This window comes from Bombus flavifrons, chromosome 6, assembly GCF_040668555.2.
Source record: "Bombus flavifrons isolate JBK064 chromosome 6, iyBomFlav1_principal, whole genome shotgun sequence".
NCBI lineage: Eukaryota > Metazoa > Arthropoda > Insecta > Hymenoptera > Apidae > Bombus > Bombus flavifrons.
Genome location: NC_138447.1, coordinates 13,710,600 through 13,732,615, shown reverse-complemented (window position 1 = coordinate 13,732,615; position 22,016 = coordinate 13,710,600). Strand labels below are relative to the sequence as shown.

The 22,016-nt window shown below is 37.1% G+C and overlaps 2 protein-coding genes across 7 annotated transcripts in view; one reads left to right on the top strand and one right to left on the bottom strand.

Moving 5' to 3' along the window:
* LOC138180842 (epidermal growth factor receptor kinase substrate 8) overlaps nt 1-1,207 on the top strand; it is a 17,974-nt gene extending 16,767 nt beyond the window's left edge. For all 3 annotated transcript variants that reach the window (XM_069115103.1, XM_069115101.1, XM_069115102.1), the window contains exons 8-10: nt 59-227; nt 364-499; nt 568-1,207. In XM_069115103.1, the coding sequence (XP_068971204.1) occupies nt 59-227; nt 364-499; nt 568-636 (374 nt within the window). In that variant the 3' untranslated portion in view covers nt 637-1,207. The remainder of the gene's footprint in view (nt 1-58; nt 228-363; nt 500-567) is intronic.
* CRMP (Collapsin Response Mediator Protein) overlaps nt 1-22,016 on the bottom strand; it is a 22,818-nt gene extending 802 nt beyond the window's left edge. Inside the window, exons 1-11 of one of the 4 annotated variants that reach the window (XM_069115113.1) lie at nt 21,764-22,016; nt 12,216-12,310; nt 10,273-10,585; nt 8,949-9,128; nt 8,648-8,761; nt 7,984-8,216; nt 5,117-5,453; nt 4,718-4,873; nt 4,320-4,590; nt 4,168-4,243; nt 973-3,924 (exon numbers count right to left, since the gene is read on the bottom strand). In XM_069115113.1, coding sequence (XP_068971214.1) covers nt 3,882-3,924; nt 4,168-4,243; nt 4,320-4,590; nt 4,718-4,873; nt 5,117-5,453; nt 7,984-8,216; nt 8,648-8,761; nt 8,949-9,128; nt 10,273-10,585; nt 12,216-12,310; nt 21,764-21,802 — 1,857 coding nt within the window. In that variant the 5' untranslated portion in view covers nt 21,803-22,016 and the 3' untranslated portion in view covers nt 973-3,881. Of the gene's footprint in view, nt 1-972; nt 4,244-4,319; nt 4,591-4,717; nt 4,874-5,116; nt 5,454-6,250; nt 6,484-7,983; nt 8,217-8,647; nt 8,762-8,948; nt 9,129-10,272; nt 10,586-12,215; nt 12,311-21,763 lie in introns of those variants that run through there. The other 3 variants (XM_069115114.1, XM_069115115.1, XM_069115116.1) reach the window with 3 other exon arrangements.

Below are 22,016 nucleotides of genomic sequence, written 5' to 3'. Positions count from 1 at the left end.
TATATACATTTTTACAACGCACAAAACTGTTTAATACCTGGTGTGTTTGCTTTTCAAGGAAAGAAAACCGAGAAAGAAATGCAACAGGAACTGAGACAAGTATTAATGATATTCCGTGAGAAGAAGGAGCATTATAACGATAGCATGAATCGCGAACCTGCCTTGGACAAATATTCCACCCCTCGAGAAGTACAGTATTGGCTGGCAGCCAAAGGATTTTCAGAAAAGTATGATAGAGTTGGGTTATTAGTTATCATGTATAAAGAATATTTCCTTATGCAAGGCCAGAATACAATTAATAACAAAATTTGATATTTGAATATTTGACAATTGAAGAAATTGGAAAATGCTTAATTTTTTCAGAACTTGTAAACAGCTAAGAGATATGACTGGTTTGGAGGTATTCGATTTAACTAAACGACAACTGGAACAATATTGCGGTATTGCAGAAGGTAGCAAACTCTATGGTCAAATTTTAGCTGCACGAACTGAAAGCGAAGTGAGTAAATGTCAAAAATAAAACTTGCAGAATTTAAATGCGGGAATTTAACTTTCTTACATTTATAGAAGCATCCTCGGATGTCAGAATTAAAACAAATATTGGAGAAAGCTCGACATAAAGTTGAAGAACAATGAAACATTCACCGCCAAATACTCCATAGAAATATACAATAAGAATTGTACATATCTTCCGAATGTATGTATTTAAAATCACACACATACATCAAGAAATTATGAAGCAAAATGAACTATGAGCAATGTCACATACACCGGTAAATATGTACTTAGGCATTTTTACAAATCAAATATTTAACTGAGATTCTTTATTCCATTTTCTACAATACGTTGATACATATATACCATTAATGACAACAGAGAATGTTTGTCAATATCCGTAAGAAACATCATTCGCCAAGTAACAACGTGATATTTCCACAACGAGTGTTATTAGTAGAAAATTAGAAACATCAGTTCAATATTGATGTCAAGTCTTTATTTCAAGCGATCACATACATTGTAACAGACATAAATAGGTACTCTAGCTGTATCATTCATTATATCGATAAACTATACACTTCTTTCGAATACTCGACTCGAGGTCACGCAACGTGAACACATTGATAATTATATTTTTATAAAGGTAAATCTGTTATAAAGCCCTCGCAATATTTGTCATTTAAATAATAGATTCCCGTACAAACTTTTATATTAGCAAATGGAATACAGTAATGCACCTATCGAATGCGGCAATGTAAAACTTTTTACAAAGAAATAGAAATGATTGCTATTGAACGAACGCAACATGCACAATAACGATGTTAAGACTTAATGAACGTTAATAGTCTACAGGCTATAAAAAGAAACAGAGACAACGCTTTTCATTAAATCGTATGATACGTTGAACAAAGTGAAATCGTTTCCTGGTTAATGAAGCTCCAAGCAGTCTTATATAATCAAATACGTCCAGCTATATAATTATTGTTAGAAGACAAAACAATGGATCTAGGGAAACGTTTTCGTAATAGAATTATTTCGGTAAAATAATTGCAACGTATCGCCTATAAGATTACTACCATCAATTATTTCAAAATATAATGAAGCATGTTGCTTTCCGTGATCCCTAACAACTTATTACAGACCCTACGCGTGTATGTAGAAACTCTTAAAAACGTTCCTGAAATTTCGATACAAAATCTACGTTGAAAAACTCTCAGACATCTTGTTCTTAAATGCGATCTAAGTCTCGTCCTAAAAATGCGTCACAACGTTATTCGCGTTTTCTGTAAGTGCTACGATGGTACCAAACATTTTGGTCATTTACGAGTAGCTCAGACAAGCCTCTTACGCTCGTAAAGTTTCGAGTTTATCCACCTTACACGATAATAATTACGTAATGAATATTTATTATGCGACGATTATTACTGTTTAGTATCATTTACCCTTAATGTTATTATTATTGTTAAAATCATTATCGTTAACTTTACTTTCGTAGACGTACGTGTCTTCTTAAGGATTTAATAAAAGTATCATTGGATACATTATTTCATTGACAGAGTTTTCTTTAAAAAAGAAATGGGTAATCCTTGCAACGTGTTAAAAATCGGAATGTAGGATTTATGTTATCAAAGTATTGAAAAAACATTCTTTTTTCACGCAACATGTGACTCGACTAATTAAATCAAATAGTACTAAGTGACTTTGTAAATATATCTTTTCATGTAAAATTTTGTAACAGCAATCGTAAGCGAACAAGTGTGCGTTCTTGTCAAATACATCACATTAACGTCTTCCTTCCGGCACAATGTTGTTAATTTGTGATCTTTAGCGTCTTTGTCTGCGTGATCTATTTATGAATTTGTGCGTATTTCAGTTAATATAATATTATTACAAGCTTATCGTCGTTAAACGCTGAAATTTTCTTCTTTTTGGTAAATTTTCAAAAGTTTGTACATTTTTGAAGCAGAGAGATGCTACTCTGTATTATCGAAACAGGAAAAATTCCTAATGCCAAATATTTAATTACGTTACTTGTTTCAATATTATCGCAAGTTTCAAGATCACTTTATCGTTTGAACTATTCTAAACTCGCAAATATTCTACAACTATGGTAAAAATATAGTGAAAATTATTCAAAAGATTTCCCGTTTTTCATTTCTCAACCATTTGTTCCACCTTACAGACTTCATCCTTTTACATGATAATTAAATTATATATCAATATCTGACGAACATTCAAATGTAACTTCGCATATATAGTTTATAACACGATTACTTAATCCTTTGCAAAATAACAATCTTTCAAGTTCCTCGAATTGTTAAACTAAGGATTACTTTAATATTTACACTCATTACAATTAACAATATAATTAACCGAAACGTAACGCTAGACTGTGATAGAGAAACAAAACAATTATTGTTTAATCGAGGATTGACTTAAAATTAATGGTACGGTGTTCGATTCTACGGCTAATGATAGCATATAAAATATATAATATTAACATTATGCCCGTAAGATAGTTACATGCCAGGTAAACCTCGATTAAATGAGAGTGAAACAACATTTTTTTTTGTAATATGTACACCGAGCATATAATGACGTTTACGTCATCGTATGATATCAGTGATGAAACTGATGATGATCAATGTATACCGGTGCTATATAACTTATTAGACGATACGGAAACAAAGTTACAATAACAACTGATTTCAACAACAGTCAAATGTACGAATTATGTTCGGTGATCAATAATCGTTCATTAATGACCGACTGTCATTAGTAGGTTTTACCAAATATGTAGGGTATTTTCGATCATGTAAAATGACTTTAAATATTACATTACAGATGCGAATATTGTTTTGGAGTAATATAATTATGCAATAAATAATTTGCATATCAGCTTGACCTTAGAATCAACAGAAATACGTACATTTTTAAAAAATTTTACATCTTTTTATTTGTTTTTCAAAATATCTAGAAAAGCAGGAAGTAACTCCTTACTCATAATTTCACCGTAGAAAAAACATAAATATATAAAGTATACATATGAAAAGTAAACCACATCGATACCCGTACGTAATTCCGTTATTTCTTATAGTATATAATAAAACAACATATTATACAAACAAACGAGATGAGTTTGCAGAACTCAAAGAGAGTGTCCAAGAAGAACAGTAAAATAAACCTTTAATCTGCTAGATACTCAACAGATACATATATCTATTGCACGAAGGGTAAAGTCGACGATGCGAGATAAGTGCGAGTGACGAAAACGCGTGAACGTTCCAAGGTCAAAGAATGAAGCGTACGGTACACAGAGAGCGGGCAATGAAGCGATAGTGAAGCGAAAAATAGTGTGATAGATGAAAATACGAACGTACGCTCTACTGACCGGTGGCATCCAAGTCCTCCTTTGATGGAACAGACCTTAATCGATTGGGAACGTATATCAATTGAAAACGAAACTTATCGTTAATAATTGAGTGAATAGCGAACCTGAAAGCGGGCTGATAGAGAACAGTCACGTAAAAACAAGAAAAATGGAGTGGTTCATTTTGTATGCACGAATAAAAGAAAGATGATGAGAGAAGGATTTCGTTCCTATTTTCTCTGTAAGGAAAGATCCCTATATGCAAAGCAGACCTTTAGATTCTGTCTTTCATAAATTACCAAAAACCTCCTGCACTGCGACCACCGGGTGGATTATTCACGCGGATACAAGCTCTTCTTGCTTCCTCGACGTCCTCTGCGAACATACAACTTTTTCAATACCGGTTCTCTTCCTCAAAAGAAACAAATTCTTTTCTCTATTAGGTACTTACCGCTGATGGAGAAAGTAGAGTCTTGCAAATTTCTTTGTCCCTCTAGTCGCGGGCCTTTCGACGATGGTGTAACCACCGCAGAATCTGGTAGTGTCGGCATGCAATCAGGCATTGAAATCTTCGGTTTCGGACTCTCGTAAGTACCATTCGTTTGATGATTCTTCGCGAGTGCTGCGGCCTTTCTTGCTTCCTCTTTGGCCTTCGCGATGGCGGCATCCTCCTCGGCGTACTTTTTCGCTTCGGCTTCGCTTCGTGCCACTCCGCGTGGTCTCTGTGTAAATAAGATCCCGGAACGGTAATTGAAATTGATTTGTAGGTCGTTAGAAATAACTGTTTGCTTTTGTGCTTTGTAACGTTCCACGTTTACATACGAATTAACCATAAAAAGAGGGGCGCACCTTTTCTCTGTCTTCTATCATACTGTATACATAATCAACGTGGCTTGGCGTCTCGACAAACTTTCCAAATCCATGGACAGCCTTCAGTTCGCACTCGTCCACGCAGACACGGCCTTCCACTATAACGTATTCCGGTACTCCGTGAACTTCCATACCCTGGAATAGATTAATATTGAATTCAGTGTATTCGCGAAAGAAACGAAAGTACTTAGGTAACAGCAATTCGATAGCAGGGGGTTAATCATATTTTTTCTTTATCGCTCTTAACGATACCAGCTTGATTGAACTTCCTGCGGAACATAGGTTGACAAGACAAATGGAAAATAAATCCTAGGGCGCGTGCTCTCGATATTACAGGGACAAAGACTTTATTAAAGCTTAATATCAGTCAGCCCTTACCTCGAAGATGTTGAAGTCAACGGCCTGAACATGCGTCTGAGCGGAAATCGTACGCTTCCTGTTGGGGTCCCAGACAACGATATCTGCGTCTGAGCCGACCGCTATCACTCCCTTTCGCGGATACAAATTGAAGATCTTAGCGGCATTGGTGCTGGTCACTGCCACGAACCTCGTAGGATCCATTATTCCCGCGTGTACACCTTTCTCCCAAACGACTGACATCCGGTCTTCGACGCCATTTACACCATTGGGAATCTTCGAAAAGTCATCTTTGCCCAGAGCCTTTTGTTCGGCGTTGAAGGTACAATTGTCGCTACCGGTAACTTGAAGGCCATCTCTGGCGAAATAGAGCGGATTGTTTAAGTAGGTGACTTGTAAAATAAAAATGCAGATATCTTAGGAACATAGAAAATAGAATATCGCAGAGAATATTCTATAGAATCAAAGGTTACCTTGACATCTGACAAGCTGGAAGAATTTTCTAACATGTAAAGTATAGATTATAGAATCGTGATATGACCGGTTTATCAAGTAAATAAGTAAAATTGAATGCTGACCGTGGAAATGATCTTTAAACGAGTTTTCCTCTGCCCGTTTAATTAACTCTAATACCAGCAGCGAGATAAGAGGCGCTTCCCACGCGATGCCTATTAAAATTACGTTCAGTTAGCCTCATATCGTGCGTGCCAATTTGTTACTGTAATTTATCGCTGTCATTTGAATACGCGGGGTATCCAGATGCATACGGGTAACGTTATAATGGGAAAAATCGTTTTATCTCGTATAGCTAACCATCGACAGTCTTTCTGCATTAAGTTCCTATACAGGAATGAGCTACTTATCAGCACGAACCGGGAAGTACTCGAAACACTCGAAACGGGATAAACACGGCAAGCCATCGGATAGATCTCCACTTTGCTATACCGTCTATTTCATCGGTCGTCTCTTACGATTGCATGATTTGTCGATCACACCGATATAGACACTTGAAACTTCGAAAATTAACAACAACGAAGAGGATAAAGCACCGATATTTTTCAAATATATATAACATAACAACTGTATAGATAGTATTTCGATTTGTGTCCGTCTCCTTGATTAATGTGAAAAGATTTTAAACTTTAGATTACTTACTGTGCTAGATGTTCGATTAGATAGGCAGGAGTGGTAGAATCGGGTCTCAATGGTGGGCTAGTAATGTAACGTCTCGCTTTTTCGATATCTTTCCCGTATTGTTCGCTACCATCGATACCCACGGTACTTGCGAGAGTCTCTCCAAACAGGACGACACCCTCCGACCTTTTCGAGGACACAACATCAGCAGCGGACTTGCTCGACAATGCCGTTACGTACAGCGGACAATTCACCTAAACCGCGATCGTCTCGTTTATCCTGACGTTGATCTTATCAGTGAAAGCGCGATCACAGCCGAAAAAAAGCGAAGATTATCATACACAATAGTTCGCTAAATTATGTAAAGACTTATCGAAATTTTGTAGGAATATATGATAATCACATTAGCAGAGTTGAGATCGAGTTAGAAATGTATGTAAAAGTTACAGAATGTCTATTGTAAACATAAACTTCACGACGCTCGTAATTTAAACAGTGAATTTTCCATCGTATTAATAAACTTCAAGCATCAAACTTAACATTGATTATATTTTTAGTTTAAACCAACAATTCGTATTCTATATTAATTGTTCGTTAAGTTTATGTTTGCAACCGTCATATACATTTCTAAAGTGATTTCTGATTTTACTATTATAATCATGATAGTCGAGTCTTGTTGCAGTGTTAATAGAATTTCAAAAATCTGCGTACAATGTAAGTTTTAAATATGAATTTTTACATTGTCAAAATCGTCTTCGGTTTTGTTATGGTTCTTAAAGGAATATTCTTTTCAGCCGTGTTCACGATACCGTGTCTAACTACAATTTAGAGACAACTTCGAGTTGAGCTAGATTACGTTTGTACATTGAGGGAATCGTGCCAGGTGATTTCAGACTCACAAAGAAATAGGGCAAAGGAAAAGTAAAACCGAACTGCAGTTACGATCAGTGTGCATGCACGGGAATTTTAGCTGAACATCTAAATATAATTTACGGTGCATGCAACATCGGGCAGCTATTATTATACCTTAATTGTACTTCAATGATCGTCTGTTGTAACATTTTAAAACATGATGGAGAATAATCTGCTTTTATGAAGTTTCATTGTCTAATGTATCAGATTCATAAATTTGTACAAACTTGCAAGGTTTCACAGAGACCACCTGGACTTGTTCAATTTAATCCCAGGTGCAAGTAGCTCTGTAAGTCTTTTAACACGGATCATTCTGAATTTATGAAACCACTTTGAAATCTTGATATCTGAGATAATAGGTTAGTAGGACTTGAACGGTTTTACACCTAAGACTACAGAGACTAGTTCTGTGATTGTAATATCCGCTAATGCGTAGTTTTAAACAGTTTTTATGAACCAAGACTACGTATCTCATATTTCTTACTTGTTTTCTTACATGTTTTCTGAATCCCTACTACTTCCTATGCTATTCATTGCAATAGTAAAAACGGTATAGCTGAACTAAATGGCTAACATTAGCATTGTAAATTACATACTTTTCTTAACTAAACTGTAAGGTGTAGTTCTTTCATAAGTATCGCATACTATTCTAATCATTTTTCGGTCAGCGAAACATACTATTTTACAATCAGTAAATTACTTTCTTCGTTCACTCGTGAAATGGAATGTATAGAAGACTACGTATAATTATAACAATATCGTGTGGTAAGTGGAAACATGAAGAGACTATGCTGTGGATGTCAAAGTCACCCTATCGAAGGTCCACGGTGGCTTCGACTCACTTGGTCAACATATTCACCAACACACAAGATGTATCTGGGTCTGGTCTGAGAGGTGGGCTCAAAACATGCGCTGCTGCGTGTTTCCAACATTTGTGCGCGTAGTTGGTACCATCTGTGCCAATTGCAGCTGCCAAGGTCTCGCCGAAGACGCAAGCGCCACGCTTACGCGCAGCATCCACCGCTTCTGCGGCGCTACGACTCATCACATGCACTATATACAGTGGACAATTGACCTAAGCATGCAGAATTTTGATCGATTTATGCTTATAACGTCTTGTCTGAAAAACAACGAACCTGCCTTTTGTAAGGGTAATCTCAATAAAATCTAATAAATTCTTAAAATGAAACTGAGCAATCAAGTACCTCCTCCGTTAAATAAGATCATAGCACAATTGTTCTTTACATTTTGTCATAGCTTGAAACGATAAAAAGGAAAATTAGTTGTTCTGCTTTTAACTGAAACTGAATTGAAAATGTCGTTCATTCCAAAGTAAAACGAGAGCGATAAAAGGAGGGTGATACGATCGTTAATAAACAATCATTCAAGGTACTACGATACATTGATCATCAAAGTAGCGGTGCTTGAAACAGTAAACAAGCGTACTGGACAAATATAAAGTGATCCTCTCTAAAAATAGAGTCCTCTCCAGACTGTCGCCCTTACCTGACTAGCTATAACACATGCTCTATTCACAGCCTCCGCTTCCACTTCTTCGGGGCGAGACATTTCATGACCTTCCGGCCCCGTCACTCCTGCATCGAGCAATCGTTTCGTGTTCTAAAACAATTTCGAACGTTCTTGTCTACATATATCCCTGAATTCGTGACTGCAAACGTATCGTGTCTATTTTCGCCGGATAATAGAGGGCCAAACATGGTAACAGTTGTTGAAACATTCAAACACAGCGTATTGCTCGTTTACTTCAAGGATAACTATACATCGTAAATCACGATGTGCCTCTTACCTCCGCAATAATATCGCCATTTTCCGCATGAACCATAGCGATGGCACCGAGCTCCTTGCACGTTTTGAACGTCTCAATTAATTCTGGATCCCTTAGCATAAACAGGTCGCGATAGGCCATAAACATTTTAAAGCTACTGACACCGTGATCCTTCACCAACGTGGCCATCTCCTCTTTGACCTGCAATATAAATCGTTTAGCTGTAATACAGGGGAAATATGAGCGCCTAGAGCGAAACAGAATCGCTTTAAAAATAGAACCGAATCGCTTTCATGAAATAGAATCACTTCGAACGAAATAAAATCGCTTCCAACGGAACAGAATTGCTTCCAACGGAACAAAATTACTTCGAACGGAAGAAGATCGTTTTGAACGGGACAGAATCGCTTCCAATGGAACAGAATCGCTTCGAACGGAAGGGAATCGCTTTAAACGGAACGGAATTGCTTCGAACGGACGAGGAGTCCGACAAGCGTCAGCAAATAAGGAGCACGGCGATTTACATGCATCCGTACGCAGTTCGCTTGCGATTTCCTCACCGATCGTTTGGTATTCCATTCACGATCGCGATTACAGTTACAGAGCCGGCATATAGCAAGACAACTGCAGCTACCAGATTCGTACGATTTGCCAATTTGCCGCGGGATCGGTTTTCCCATATTTAGGAACGATCAGAGCGGACTCGTCGCTCGATGAACAAACATCCAGGCCGATGCTTTATGCTCCTTTCAAGTCTAAACGATTTATTCGATTCAACGATTCTGGCAATGATCGATTCGCAATTTTCGTGCAGTTTTTCTGTTCAATCCATTCCACCGATTTCAATCGTCCGATTGATCATTAACGTTCGACAAAAGAAACGTTCAGAAGAGGGAGAGAGAGAGAGAGATAGAGAGTCGAACGTAACAACCCTGGCAATTTCCGACGATCATCGGCGGATTACGTAAATTCTATTTGCGATCTGAATACTACTTGTTAACATTACGTCGCTTCGTGTTAATACAGACTATGTTTAACTTCGCGGAGAGATGTCGGTGAACTTAAAAGACCTACAAGAAAAAGGTCATGCCCAGACGTGCTTTCTTTTCTAGGAAGGACTCGCATTACCGTAATTATCTCATTCTGGTTGACTAAGTAGAATAGAGGACGCGTGTGAAGTGTATCATGCTGGCTCTGTTTGTGGTAGTCGTCTCAACCTATCTGTCAGATCTTATTAATTCAACCTTCTAGCAACATATTTCTTTGTATTATGATAACGGCAATATAAAGATGGGACGACATTGAAGATTGTCTTGGACGCTTGTTGATCTGTTCAGAGGCTCACTTTTGGACTCCAGGACGTGACAGCGACATGGAGCGAATAATCGCAGCAGACTTTCTGATCGGCGGACTCTCGGTACCTCTCGTACGCCTCCAAAAGGGATTCGTCCTTCCTGGGGATGACGAAGTCGATGATCATCGTCGTACCACCAGCAACAGCTGCCTTGGTCCCCTGATAGAAATCGTCGACCGATTTGGCGCCCATTAGCTCGCATTCGAAATGGGTGTGTGGATCTATGCCACCAGGCATCACGTACTTCCCACGAGCGTCGATGATTCTAGTGCCACCCGGTATTATCAGATTGCGACCCATTTGCCTAGAAATAGAACGTTTACAATGTAAATGAATCCAGTGGTGGAAGCGAGCGATTAAACGCTACTAGCACGATCGATTGGTCGATTAGTTTATTGGAAATCTGTTTTCTTTCTTTTTTTTTTTTTTAACAAAAGAATCACGATTGCGAATGATCGTTAGGTATTTTTGAGTTTCAAGGGTGATTAGAATGCGATTTATGAAAGTAAAGAATGATACGTGACTTTAAATATTTGGTTTTTTAAAAATAGTGATCTCCACTTTTCAATAATTTAAGTAAACCTAGACAAATCAAGCGGTTCTTCGATTCTGTTGCAAATAAAAATACTAGATAATATCTACAACTGTCCCGATATTATATTTAATCCTCGTTCTAAAAGAGGAGCAATGGCGTGAGTAGATCTGCAATCTACGATTGGTTTGTTTAACATCGTTCTTCTAGGAAGAATCAATGATAACTGATAATGTAACACCGATATCGATTCTTGCTATTTTTCTTTTAAAAAATGCTAACGTTAAACTGAAATCGTTCTTCTCAAAATGAAAATACCCAACAAGATTAAAACTTTCCAACATTAATTCGAATCTTCCTTCCAAAAGGGGAGAGCAATGAGGCGAGTTGACCAACAACCTCTAACCATTTACACGGTGCATAATCACATGGCTTTAAGCAAAGGCTCGATATTACCTGCTTATTGCCTTCTTTAAACCGTTCATTAGGTAGTGCATGTCACGCTTGCTTGACAAATTGTACCGCCCATCATCGCGTTATCTTTCCATATTGCTCATTGATAAAACAGCCAGCGTTGTATCGCGTTTCGCTTGCGTAAAGTGGCGTGCAAACACGCGAGTAGAATACTCAATGAAACGTTGATCGTTCGCACGCGTAAATTCAAAAGTATGTTTGCTCGCGAACTACAAATGTTACAGCGAGTACCTCAGGATCATCATTCTTTGACTTGCGCAACGATTCCGATTGACAATCATCAACGTCAAAGAAAAACACCGAATGATCGATCCATCGCATGGAAACGAGACAGAATTGCAGTTCCATCGTGAACGAAGTATATGATTTCGTAAGTAATACGTCGATTACGTTGGATATCATCGAATTAAAAATATCGTTCAACATGATAATAGCTGGATGTACATAATAAATTTAACATACATGTGCGATAAAATATAGCTAATAAATAATAAAAATTGTATTCTGTTATTAAAGTATTTCAACTTTCATTTAATTTTAATAAATTAGAAATTCAACGTGTAAAATGTTAAATAGAATTCTGTTAATATCCAACTTTCTCTATATGTTAATTTCCTAATTATAATTAGTAATTTTGATTTAAATATGAAATGAAATATTAATTTTATTGATATGACATATAATTTTAACTTAGCTAATATTTAACAGTAAGTGAAATTTTATTCGATAATTAATATTTATAAGAAGCCACGTGATTACATAATACACTATACTTTATAACGTTATATATTGTAGTGAAACGTATTAATTTATCGTGGTTCATGGAGCAAAACAGATGGAACTCTCGTGGCAGTCAATGTGTTAATGACGTAATTACACGCGTCTGAAAATAAATACAGCAAATGTATATAAGTATAAGGACTCTTACTTAATGATACCGTCTTCGATGTAAACGTCGTTGTCCGTGATCCCATCGTCGTTCACCACCTTGCCATTCTTAATCAGCAGCCTGTTTTGCGCGCTCTGGAAACAGAACAGTTGGTACAATTTACATACCTTTTTCCAAAAAGGTACCGCAACTTGTAATAACGTCGAATGCTACTGAATGATAATCTTTAACGAGATCTTCTTGCACGCGTGTATTATCCACGTATATATTGTGCTAATATTGTATACATATGTAAACAATGTATGTCGGCGATTAAAGAAAATAAATGCACATCGACAAGTACCACGCGAATTATTTACCACCGCTCTTTTCGGTAAAGTTATAAACGATACTTTGTTACACAATTAAAACCATTAGAAATATATAAACGGTGATAAGAGATAGGGGGAGCCGAGCGTCAATTTTCCAGTTGATATTAAACTTTTATAGGTCACTCGTCCACGAGACTTCTACTACGTAGATGAAAATTTCCGGTGTGTAGATTTACATAGTAAAATATTTGGATATTAATTATCTTCAATAATATCGACTAACGTTAATTACGATAATATAACCAATTACGATGAATTCTGATGATAATAAACACATATTAATTATCCAATTGCATTCGGCTATTTACAGTTTAATTATATTTCTTTTACCATATATTTGCCCTTGATATTTGCAAAAGCTTCCATATATAAACCACGGTGTACGAATTTACCCTTTGATATTTAGATAATGCTTATCTTCTATTTATCATCTGATAATATCGATTCGTTATCTATTTATCTGTAATATCTATAATCATTCGGATACGCTATCGCTCGAAAATACCTGCATGTTTGCTCTTCGACATGATGTACATCAATCATAGAATTACGAATAGATCAAACTACTACGATTTTATTATTTTGCCGTTTTTCAATAGGTAATTTAACGTTATGGGCTGGTGATTCGATAGAAAAATAGCGAGTGTTGCTTTCAATTACTATTACGTAATTAATATACTTTTATAAAATTCGCTTACTCTATGAACAAGAAAAAAATGTTCGTGCTTAATATATATCAAGGCTTATTAATCTAACGAATAATAATTATTGAAATATTTCTGTGACTTCTACGAAACGAATATTTAGAATAAATCTTTCAAATTCTATATACATATTCGAAGTTGTTCCAAGCCTTATCAACATGGTCATGATAATCGTGTTTTAACTCGTGTTTCACTAAGTTATTGTTTCATCATATAAACGTATCTAAACATTCGAATCGTACAGTGTCATCTAAAAAACCTCTGCCTCGAATGAAATTACTACTCATTGAGAGTTGACCAAACCCCCTGCGCACTGTCCTTGATATTCGTTTGCAACGTGCGTCGGATCCAACATCCGGTGCAGACGATTAATGTGCGTATATTACCTCCACACTATAGTATACCAATCAGTATATAATAGAAGTTACGCTTCACGCACTTCCGCCAATGCTGAATTTAGAGCAGTATAACCGATGTGCTACGACTGATAAGCGTAAGATCCCGTATTCCGCGATACATCTTTCCATCCGAAGGAATACAGGTTTCGCCTCTATCTTAAACGTTCTCGACACGGAAAACGCGCGGTTTTTCGCTGATCCACTTCGGACATTACCATACAATCAGGATTTGAAAACCGTGCTCGCCATATATGTACGTGCCATTTCCGCAATGAATAAAGGAACACATCTCTTTTCGCTATGTTTTCGACGCTAACCATCGTGTAAATACTAACAATTTTTCCCACATCTTTCGAGACAATAAGAAATATCTACACGTGAGTGTATCTTCTTAAGATTCACACTTTTTTAGTCCTGCATTATGTCTTTCAACGAACAACACTGTTTCAGAAGAACTATCCTGTATGATAATAAGAAACAGTTACACGTGACTGTATTTCTTATCATCCTTACATTATGTCTCTCGACTAATTACGAACTTCGCAGGAATTATCATTTAAAATAATGGGGAATATTTACACGTAACTGTATTTTCTTTAAAGTCGTACCTTTTATTATCGTACTATCTCTCTGCTCAGTAACGAAACTTTAGAGAACTTATCGTCCAAGATAATAATTCAGATTGTTCAAAAATCTATGTATCAACAACCATCTATGTACGCGTGATTATATTTTCTTAATATTCGTACTATTCATTCGTGTGTCTATCGTTATGTGTCTCGATTAATTATTAAAAAATCCAGGTACCCAATCCGAAATATCACGCAACCCTTAAGAATCAGCAAATTATCGAGTACAGTGACATCGTGATTAAGAACAAAGATCCTGACCTCACTTTATGCTCGTTGTAGTATAAAGAAGAGCAGACAAAACGTATAAATATTAGCGTGGATCTCGTAGGTGGAGCAAACTGAAGGGAGACCAGGGAGAAAAGAGTCCACAAGGCTGCATAAGGGACTTTCGACAACCACCCCTGAGGCTTTCCCCGTCCGTAGAAAGATGAAAGCGTATAGGGGAGAAAGATCAGAGACGCCATAGGAGGGAACAGTGGAAAAAAAAGGACAATCCATCGTTGTCGCCGGCACCACCCACGTTTTATAACCGATCCATGGTCCGTACCCTTCGCACTGGCTAATGCAACGCGTGGTGTAACAAACCCTTCACGCAGACTGGAGGTCTCCACCCCGTAAAATCGCTTCGAACGCCCTGTGTGAATTTAAACCACCGTGAATAGCCGTGGCTTTCATGAAATCGATCCCAATCTGCCTCGCCCCCTCTGATGTAAGTGTTGCTGCAAGGTGTACTTTGTTAAATCGGATCTTGTCAAACAAAGTGAGGGTGATATATTGGATGTTCGAAAGGGTACAAGTCGTTAAAAGAATGCAGCGTTTTCTTAAAACAATGATTTTACAAGGGATATGCCTTTTCTAATAAACTTTGCACACTAAACCACCGCAACCATAGAATGAAATGGTGGCATAACCTTCGGTCTAAACCAATGGAAATGGAACGAATATCGAGAACTCGTTGGCGCAATTCACGTGGGCAGAGACCTTGTCATCTTCACGGTATAGTTATTAGGCACGGACGCGACATGTGCGTTTCATGTGTTAGAGAATCTTCGCTTGGATATTTTCAGCAGACGACCGCTTAAAATACGTTAGCCGTACGTCGGCGTGATTTTCGAGAAAAGAAATCCTACCGTTCACTTCTCAGACACGTTTAATACCATTTCGTATCAGTTGCGAATTTAGCATCTACCGTGATTCCATATGAAGGCCACAGGAGAAGATTTTCCGTTTTTACAAAACAATTTTCGCTACGTCGTCGACTAATCCTATGTTCTCAAAATTATCTTATTATTTGATTTTAGGGACTTCTACGTGTGCTTCTACAGCCTCTTCAGAATCCTAAAAATATCGTCATAATATTAAAGTGGTGAAAGACGTTAAAACACCCCTGTTTACCTTAACAGTTATATCTTTAACTTCTACAAAGCCTTGTCAATTATATCTTTCGCTCGAACGGATTCTTTCCACTTTTAGCTACGTATATTGTGTAGAAATGTTCCTCCTTAATCGTAATATGACATCAAAATCAAAAAATCAACAGAAATGATACGTATTTATCATGCTCTTCTCCTGTAATCTCCTGTGTTTTAACAATTCTAGCGCCATTTCGTTCACAATTCGATCTATCAATTTACACGTCAATTATCATATATAGGTCATCGAATGGAGTACTTCTAAGTTTCGACACGTTCAGAATCAAGCACAACGAAAATGATGAAACGAAGAAAAACGTGGATAAAAGCACGAGGCGACGCGTCATAAGATCTTCCACCCCCGTACGGAAGTACGCCCCTGGTAAAATCGATATCTCCAGCATTTCCCGGCAACATGCCACGAATTCATCTGAACTCGAGCAAACATCGCCCAAATGGAAGATCTTATCAAGCAGATGAGTGTCTAGTACGAGAATTCAGATCCCATCGAATCGCACGCTCTGCTTTTATCGCGTAAGTTCGAACACATTATAATAAGGTAGATTGTATACGGTTGCATGCACCTAGAAGACGCTGTCGCTTGGATCGCCGTTCCAGTTCGTATCTGGTCCAATTAAAAGGCGATTTCTTCGTTAATTACTATATCCAGACGATTCAGAGCGCCAGCCGCCAAGGCTTGACCGCTTTCACGAAGGGAAAAGGATTTTTCCTGCGTTCTTAAGGAGCGAAACTCGCAGGTTTCTATCGTTGATTTCTTCGAAGAAAATGAAGTGGACGCGTACACGGAGAAAATACTCACGGTGGCTGACTCGTCCCGCTCTAACGAGACATCGTACAAGCAACTCTCTGGCTGGTTAACTCGACAAACGTTCGTCGAGCTGCCTTTTGTACCGTCTAAACGTGGTCCAAAGATGCACCACATATTCGGCCGTTTAATACACCAACGAGACCAAAGAGCTAACGGTAATTGCATAACGTTACATAATAATGGGTGGCGCATCTTTTTAACGCTTTCTTAGAGTTTCTTCGAGTAACGAAAGTCTAAACGCGTAAAAGTCGAAATTCGTGTTAAACTAACATAGGACTATAGTCGTACTCGGCTTATGGCGTTGTAACCTTGTATATAGATATACCGTACACGAGGTGTAAACTTGGAGATTACGTTACTTGAGATCTAAATACATTTTAATAGCGAGAAACGAAGAAAGCACTCGAAGTGATTTATCGCAAAAGATACCGATAGACATTGAACGAAATGGTAGACGTAAAGTAGTCGTATGCATTTCTGTGACTTGAAAACCGTAAGTTGTATCTACCATTGGAAATTTCGACACGCAATCAGGGAATCACACCTTGCATCGATACGCGAAAAACGTGTGTACGATAGAATATACTTAAGTATAATCCGTCTACGAGTCGTCCTTGCACTTGTATAATCGAACGAAGAAAAAGAGGGGCGAAAAAAGGTCAATACTGATCCGATAAGCCGCTCTAATTTCAGTTCGCGATAAATTTGCCGCGGGAACGACCAATGTGACTCGCACCTGGCTTCCCAGTGTCTATTTATGTCGGTAGAATAATGCCGGTAATTTACATTTTGGCTGACCGACTTCCATTCGACTAAATTCTCCGTCAAGTTCTCGGTGAAACAAACAGACGACGATGAGTATACCCGTGTCGAACCACTTGTCGCCAGTGGAAACGCAAAACGAATTGTAAGAGGTTCGAGGGCCTAGCTACTCGATGAAGTTCTTAATGAACAGGACTATTATTCTGTACACGGGATTTGGATCCTTTTTCCGAACAAATAATTAACTTCCTCTCCAAGTCTTCTGTACCCTTTAATGCAGTAGATACATTAAAAATCTTTTAGAGATCTATGTACACAATGAGACTCTTCATTAATGCTACTCGAAATTTATATACAGAATGTAAACTGCTTTCGTCATTATTATTTTACAGAGGTCCAGAGAGACAAAGAGAACCGGAAAGATTGCCTCGCTGAATCTTTTATGCCGTCTGATGAAGTACGAATCTAAATCAAATTTGAGCGACTTAAAAAGCTCGATTACATTCTTACTACTGTTTCGATCTGCATATATTGGCCAGCCTTATAAATAATGCAATCTTTTTTAATTCTTCGATGATGCAATTCCAGCAATTAATCAGTGACGTATTTTCCTGTATGAAACTCCTACGGCAACGAGATCCATTGTGAGAAACTTAATTCGAAAAAGAGCCATCCATCCTAGAACAGTTTATAAGTTAACATATACACATGCGAAAGTTCTACATATAGAATTTCAAGTTTTTCAATGTTTCTTCGGAAGAGTCAGACGAATCAGCCGTTTCATATCTTCTACACCCTCCAAACGGGATAAAAGGCACGGGCAAAAATGTCAGTCACCACCCACGGTTTATTTTTGCTCGCGGAAACCATCCAGCTCCTGCGAACAGCTCGCAGGGACATAGAGTCTAACGGAAGATCCGTGATTCGATGGTTCTCTCATATACGATTTACCGTCTGGCTGTCGTCGAGAGCGTGCACAGTGCACACTCTCGTAAAATCAAGCTCCGATGGTTTTTCCGACTTCAGGTCGGACGTATGTAGTGTCGACGAACTATTGATTCGCCGGCGCAGCCCGCGTTACCGTGCTTTTATAGCACCCACGGCACAGTGCCGTACGATTTTCCCAAGCGTGTACGAATTATCGTCACGAATCACACACTGTATTAAGTAAGCTCTTTCACGTCATCGACGTTTACCAAGTTTTGAAACTAATATCTATAGCTAAACGCTGGAAATACAATTAAATTTCAACCACATGCAGAAAGTTCACTTTTCTAATTCTAATAATACGTCATGTATACACGTACTATGTCAGATAAACGACGAATTGATCTTAGTTGTTCGAATCATTAAACCGGTGTACATGCAATATTTTTCCAAATAAATCTTTAACCAGATATAGTTTTTTAAAACGTTATCCACTTGATCAGTTCATATGTTTTAGTGCATGGCTTTGCGGTTTCATTGCTACAGCCAATTGTCGATTTCAGAATAGAATCATTTATTTAGAATAGAAATTTAGAATAGAATTGAAAAATGTTTGGAATGGAGTTGTTAGAATTTCTTTTAATTAAATTTAACTTCGTTAAATAATCTATTGGTGGAAAAATTGTCTGGATAGAATGGATGGTGCCTGCTAACCGTCCTGGAATAATCATGAAAATAATTTATCCTGTTAGAAATACAGGAGGAAGCACAAATTATTATTAACACGTATATGTGTAACATCCTAGTAATTAATAGACTTTGTTGTTAGAATTCACGTCTGCTAATCTTACTAAAAGAGCGAAAAATATTGAAAGTTCTAAGTGGTCCTAATTCGATGACCACGGACTGTGGTTCACGCGAACTTTTACCAAATCGGAACTCGCGGTATTTGGTATCGTTAGAGCACCTTCCGTCTGTGAATAGCTTCATCTTTCACAATTGAGAAATTCTCACGCGTTATATAACGATGCATCGTGTAATTGGGGAAATTGTTTGGAGAAACGAAAGAGATATATATTGGTATCTATTTATGCCGAATCTTTGATGCTATGATTGTATGTTAAAATACACTTTCTCGTTCCCATGCTTCGATCTTAACGTACGTCTATATAGAAAAGTAATTGACGTATAAAAACTGGAGCATAAAGCTTAGCAAAATTGCGTTTAATTTGAATTAATAATTACGATTGTCTTTATACTTGAATACCTCTTTGCGTCATTCTACGTATTTGAGCGTTACGTGATGTTAATTTGTGAAAAGTGTACATTGCGTCATCGTGGGAAGTAAGTGAAATGCAACCACCCCCTGAAGAATTATAACTTCGCCTGCATTATCTGTGAACTGAGCCTTCTTACATGATTGAACTATTACTTATTAACGGAACATTACAAGTTACAAATTACAAGATACGTGTTACAAGTTACGGTAACAGGTTTGGAGATAAAACAAGTTTTTTGTACAAGTAAACTCCATCAATTGTAAACCTCTTAATTATGCCATTCGTCGAAAAAATTGTAAAATTGCAAAATGTTGTCGGTTCCTTGATATTGTTGATTAGTAAACTACTCTGTAAAAGAACTGTGATATTATAACTCCACAGGAATGATTCCGATTGTAGAGCTTTATGGAACTGCTTAACTAAGAAAAAAGGTGTAACCGTAGAAAAGTGTAAAACGAGTTTGACTAAACACTTCGCATCTGCATTCGATCTAAAACGGCAATAAAATATAATGCTATTGAAAAAGCTAATTATTACTATCGAGTCTAATCTACTAATCTATTTACTATCTAACAAACTATAAAATGGTAATTTATGACATCTTGCTACAAATTGGTCATTTAATTCGCATATTGCGTTTGCATACTCTGAATTTTACTGTGACTCAGTTCTATAGATGCATCGTATGCATAAAAACATAAATGTAGTATATTTGTGTTTCTGTAGACATGCAAGTTGGCTCTTTTCGCGAGAGAGACCGGTGCGGTGCCGGGCGCCAAGACGCTCCGATCAATAAGGCAGCAACCTTGCGATCACTACGATGGTGCGAACTTTCGGTTTTAATAGTGACGCAGAAACATCCATATCTATCTATTTACTTTCTACCATAACGCTCCTTCTAAACACTTCCTTTGAACTACATGTTACGGTATGTACCTCTTCGAGGTTACGATCCATTTAACGAACCTTATGGCCTGCGGTAAAACAAAGGGAACGGGATAAGGACTTGGCAGTGGCAACAATTAATACGACAATTAACACAAATAAAGTATGACGCTTTCTCAACATTATGTCGTCGTTGTAGTTTCATTAACGATAATAATTAATTAATCTTACTGTTGATTACTTTTTTGTATTTAATGACGACACATCGGTATCAAGACCTGATACGAGCAACTAAAACAAATAAATTATGTTTTCTTAACATTGTATCATCGTTATATAATCATATAAATATCAATAATTAATTCATTTTACTATTAATCATTTCTTTTTTATTTTTCTCTGTTAATTGTGAATGGTTTGTTAAACACATCTATGCTATCGATCGTAAGTTCGGTGACCCCTTACTGCGACGTGTTCAAGTTAAAATTATGAACATTTAAAATCATCAACAGATACGATATCTTTTATATTTATATTTTTGATATTCTAAATGCGAGATATGGTACATAACTCGGCTGAAATTGGAAGAATGAAAGAAACTTATAGATACTGTGGTAAATGAATATTAAATTAACCGTTATAGACGAAAACAAATCGATATGACGTTTTAGGCAAGGGCTATTCTAGTCATGAATTCACGTCAGGCAATATCGAATATAGAATGTACGTACTGATTTTATTGCTGCACTAATCATATTTCAGAGATACTTGCATCGATTTACATTGCACACGGTCCACGGGCGACTATCATGGTCGTTTATCTACATACAGCCGATTATTTTTACAATTACATAAAGTTTCATCTTTTCTTTTCTGATACTAATTATCGTGCAATTATTTGTTGACTAGTTCGATTATAAGTAACAAATCTATCCATTTCTTTTTTTCTTATATGGGTGAAGTGTTATGTCAAAGTCGAAATATTTCCGTATAATGCGCTATTTTTATTTTTAAACATCTATTTTATTCGTTGTAGGGCACACGTTACTCACAATATGCTGTTATTAAAATTTATATAAAAAATTAGTTTGTCATGTAAAGATGACGATTATATATATATAATTTTAGTAGGAAAAGAGTGATTACTGTGCTTCATAGTAATGTGTATTATAAAATTCATTAAATTTCGCAATATTACACGTGATGCAAATAGTATTCAATGCATAAGACTAAATAAACCGGTGTTTGCTCCACGTACATTTATGAATAAGAAAATTTTTGCGCAGTTTATTTACGTAATGATATTTAAACTAAAAGGAACCAGCTCCTATGACCACCGAAATAATAGAATAGAAATAAAAACAGACTAGATCGACAAGAAACTGACCTGCAGGTGAATGGGGACCTTCTTCACCGGCGTGCTCATTTTTGACTAAAGAAAGGATTACGTTGTCTAAAAAGAGTGAACCACACGATCTTACCGGACACGCAGTATATGCTATACCAACGCTGTACGTACACACTATTTTTGCTTAGAAAAAACGTATCACTTGCGCGAAGTTTTCCCGAGGTAAAAATCAAAAGGCGCAAGATCGAATCGAATCGAACAATCGACTGCGACTGACGCTACGGGCTACGAG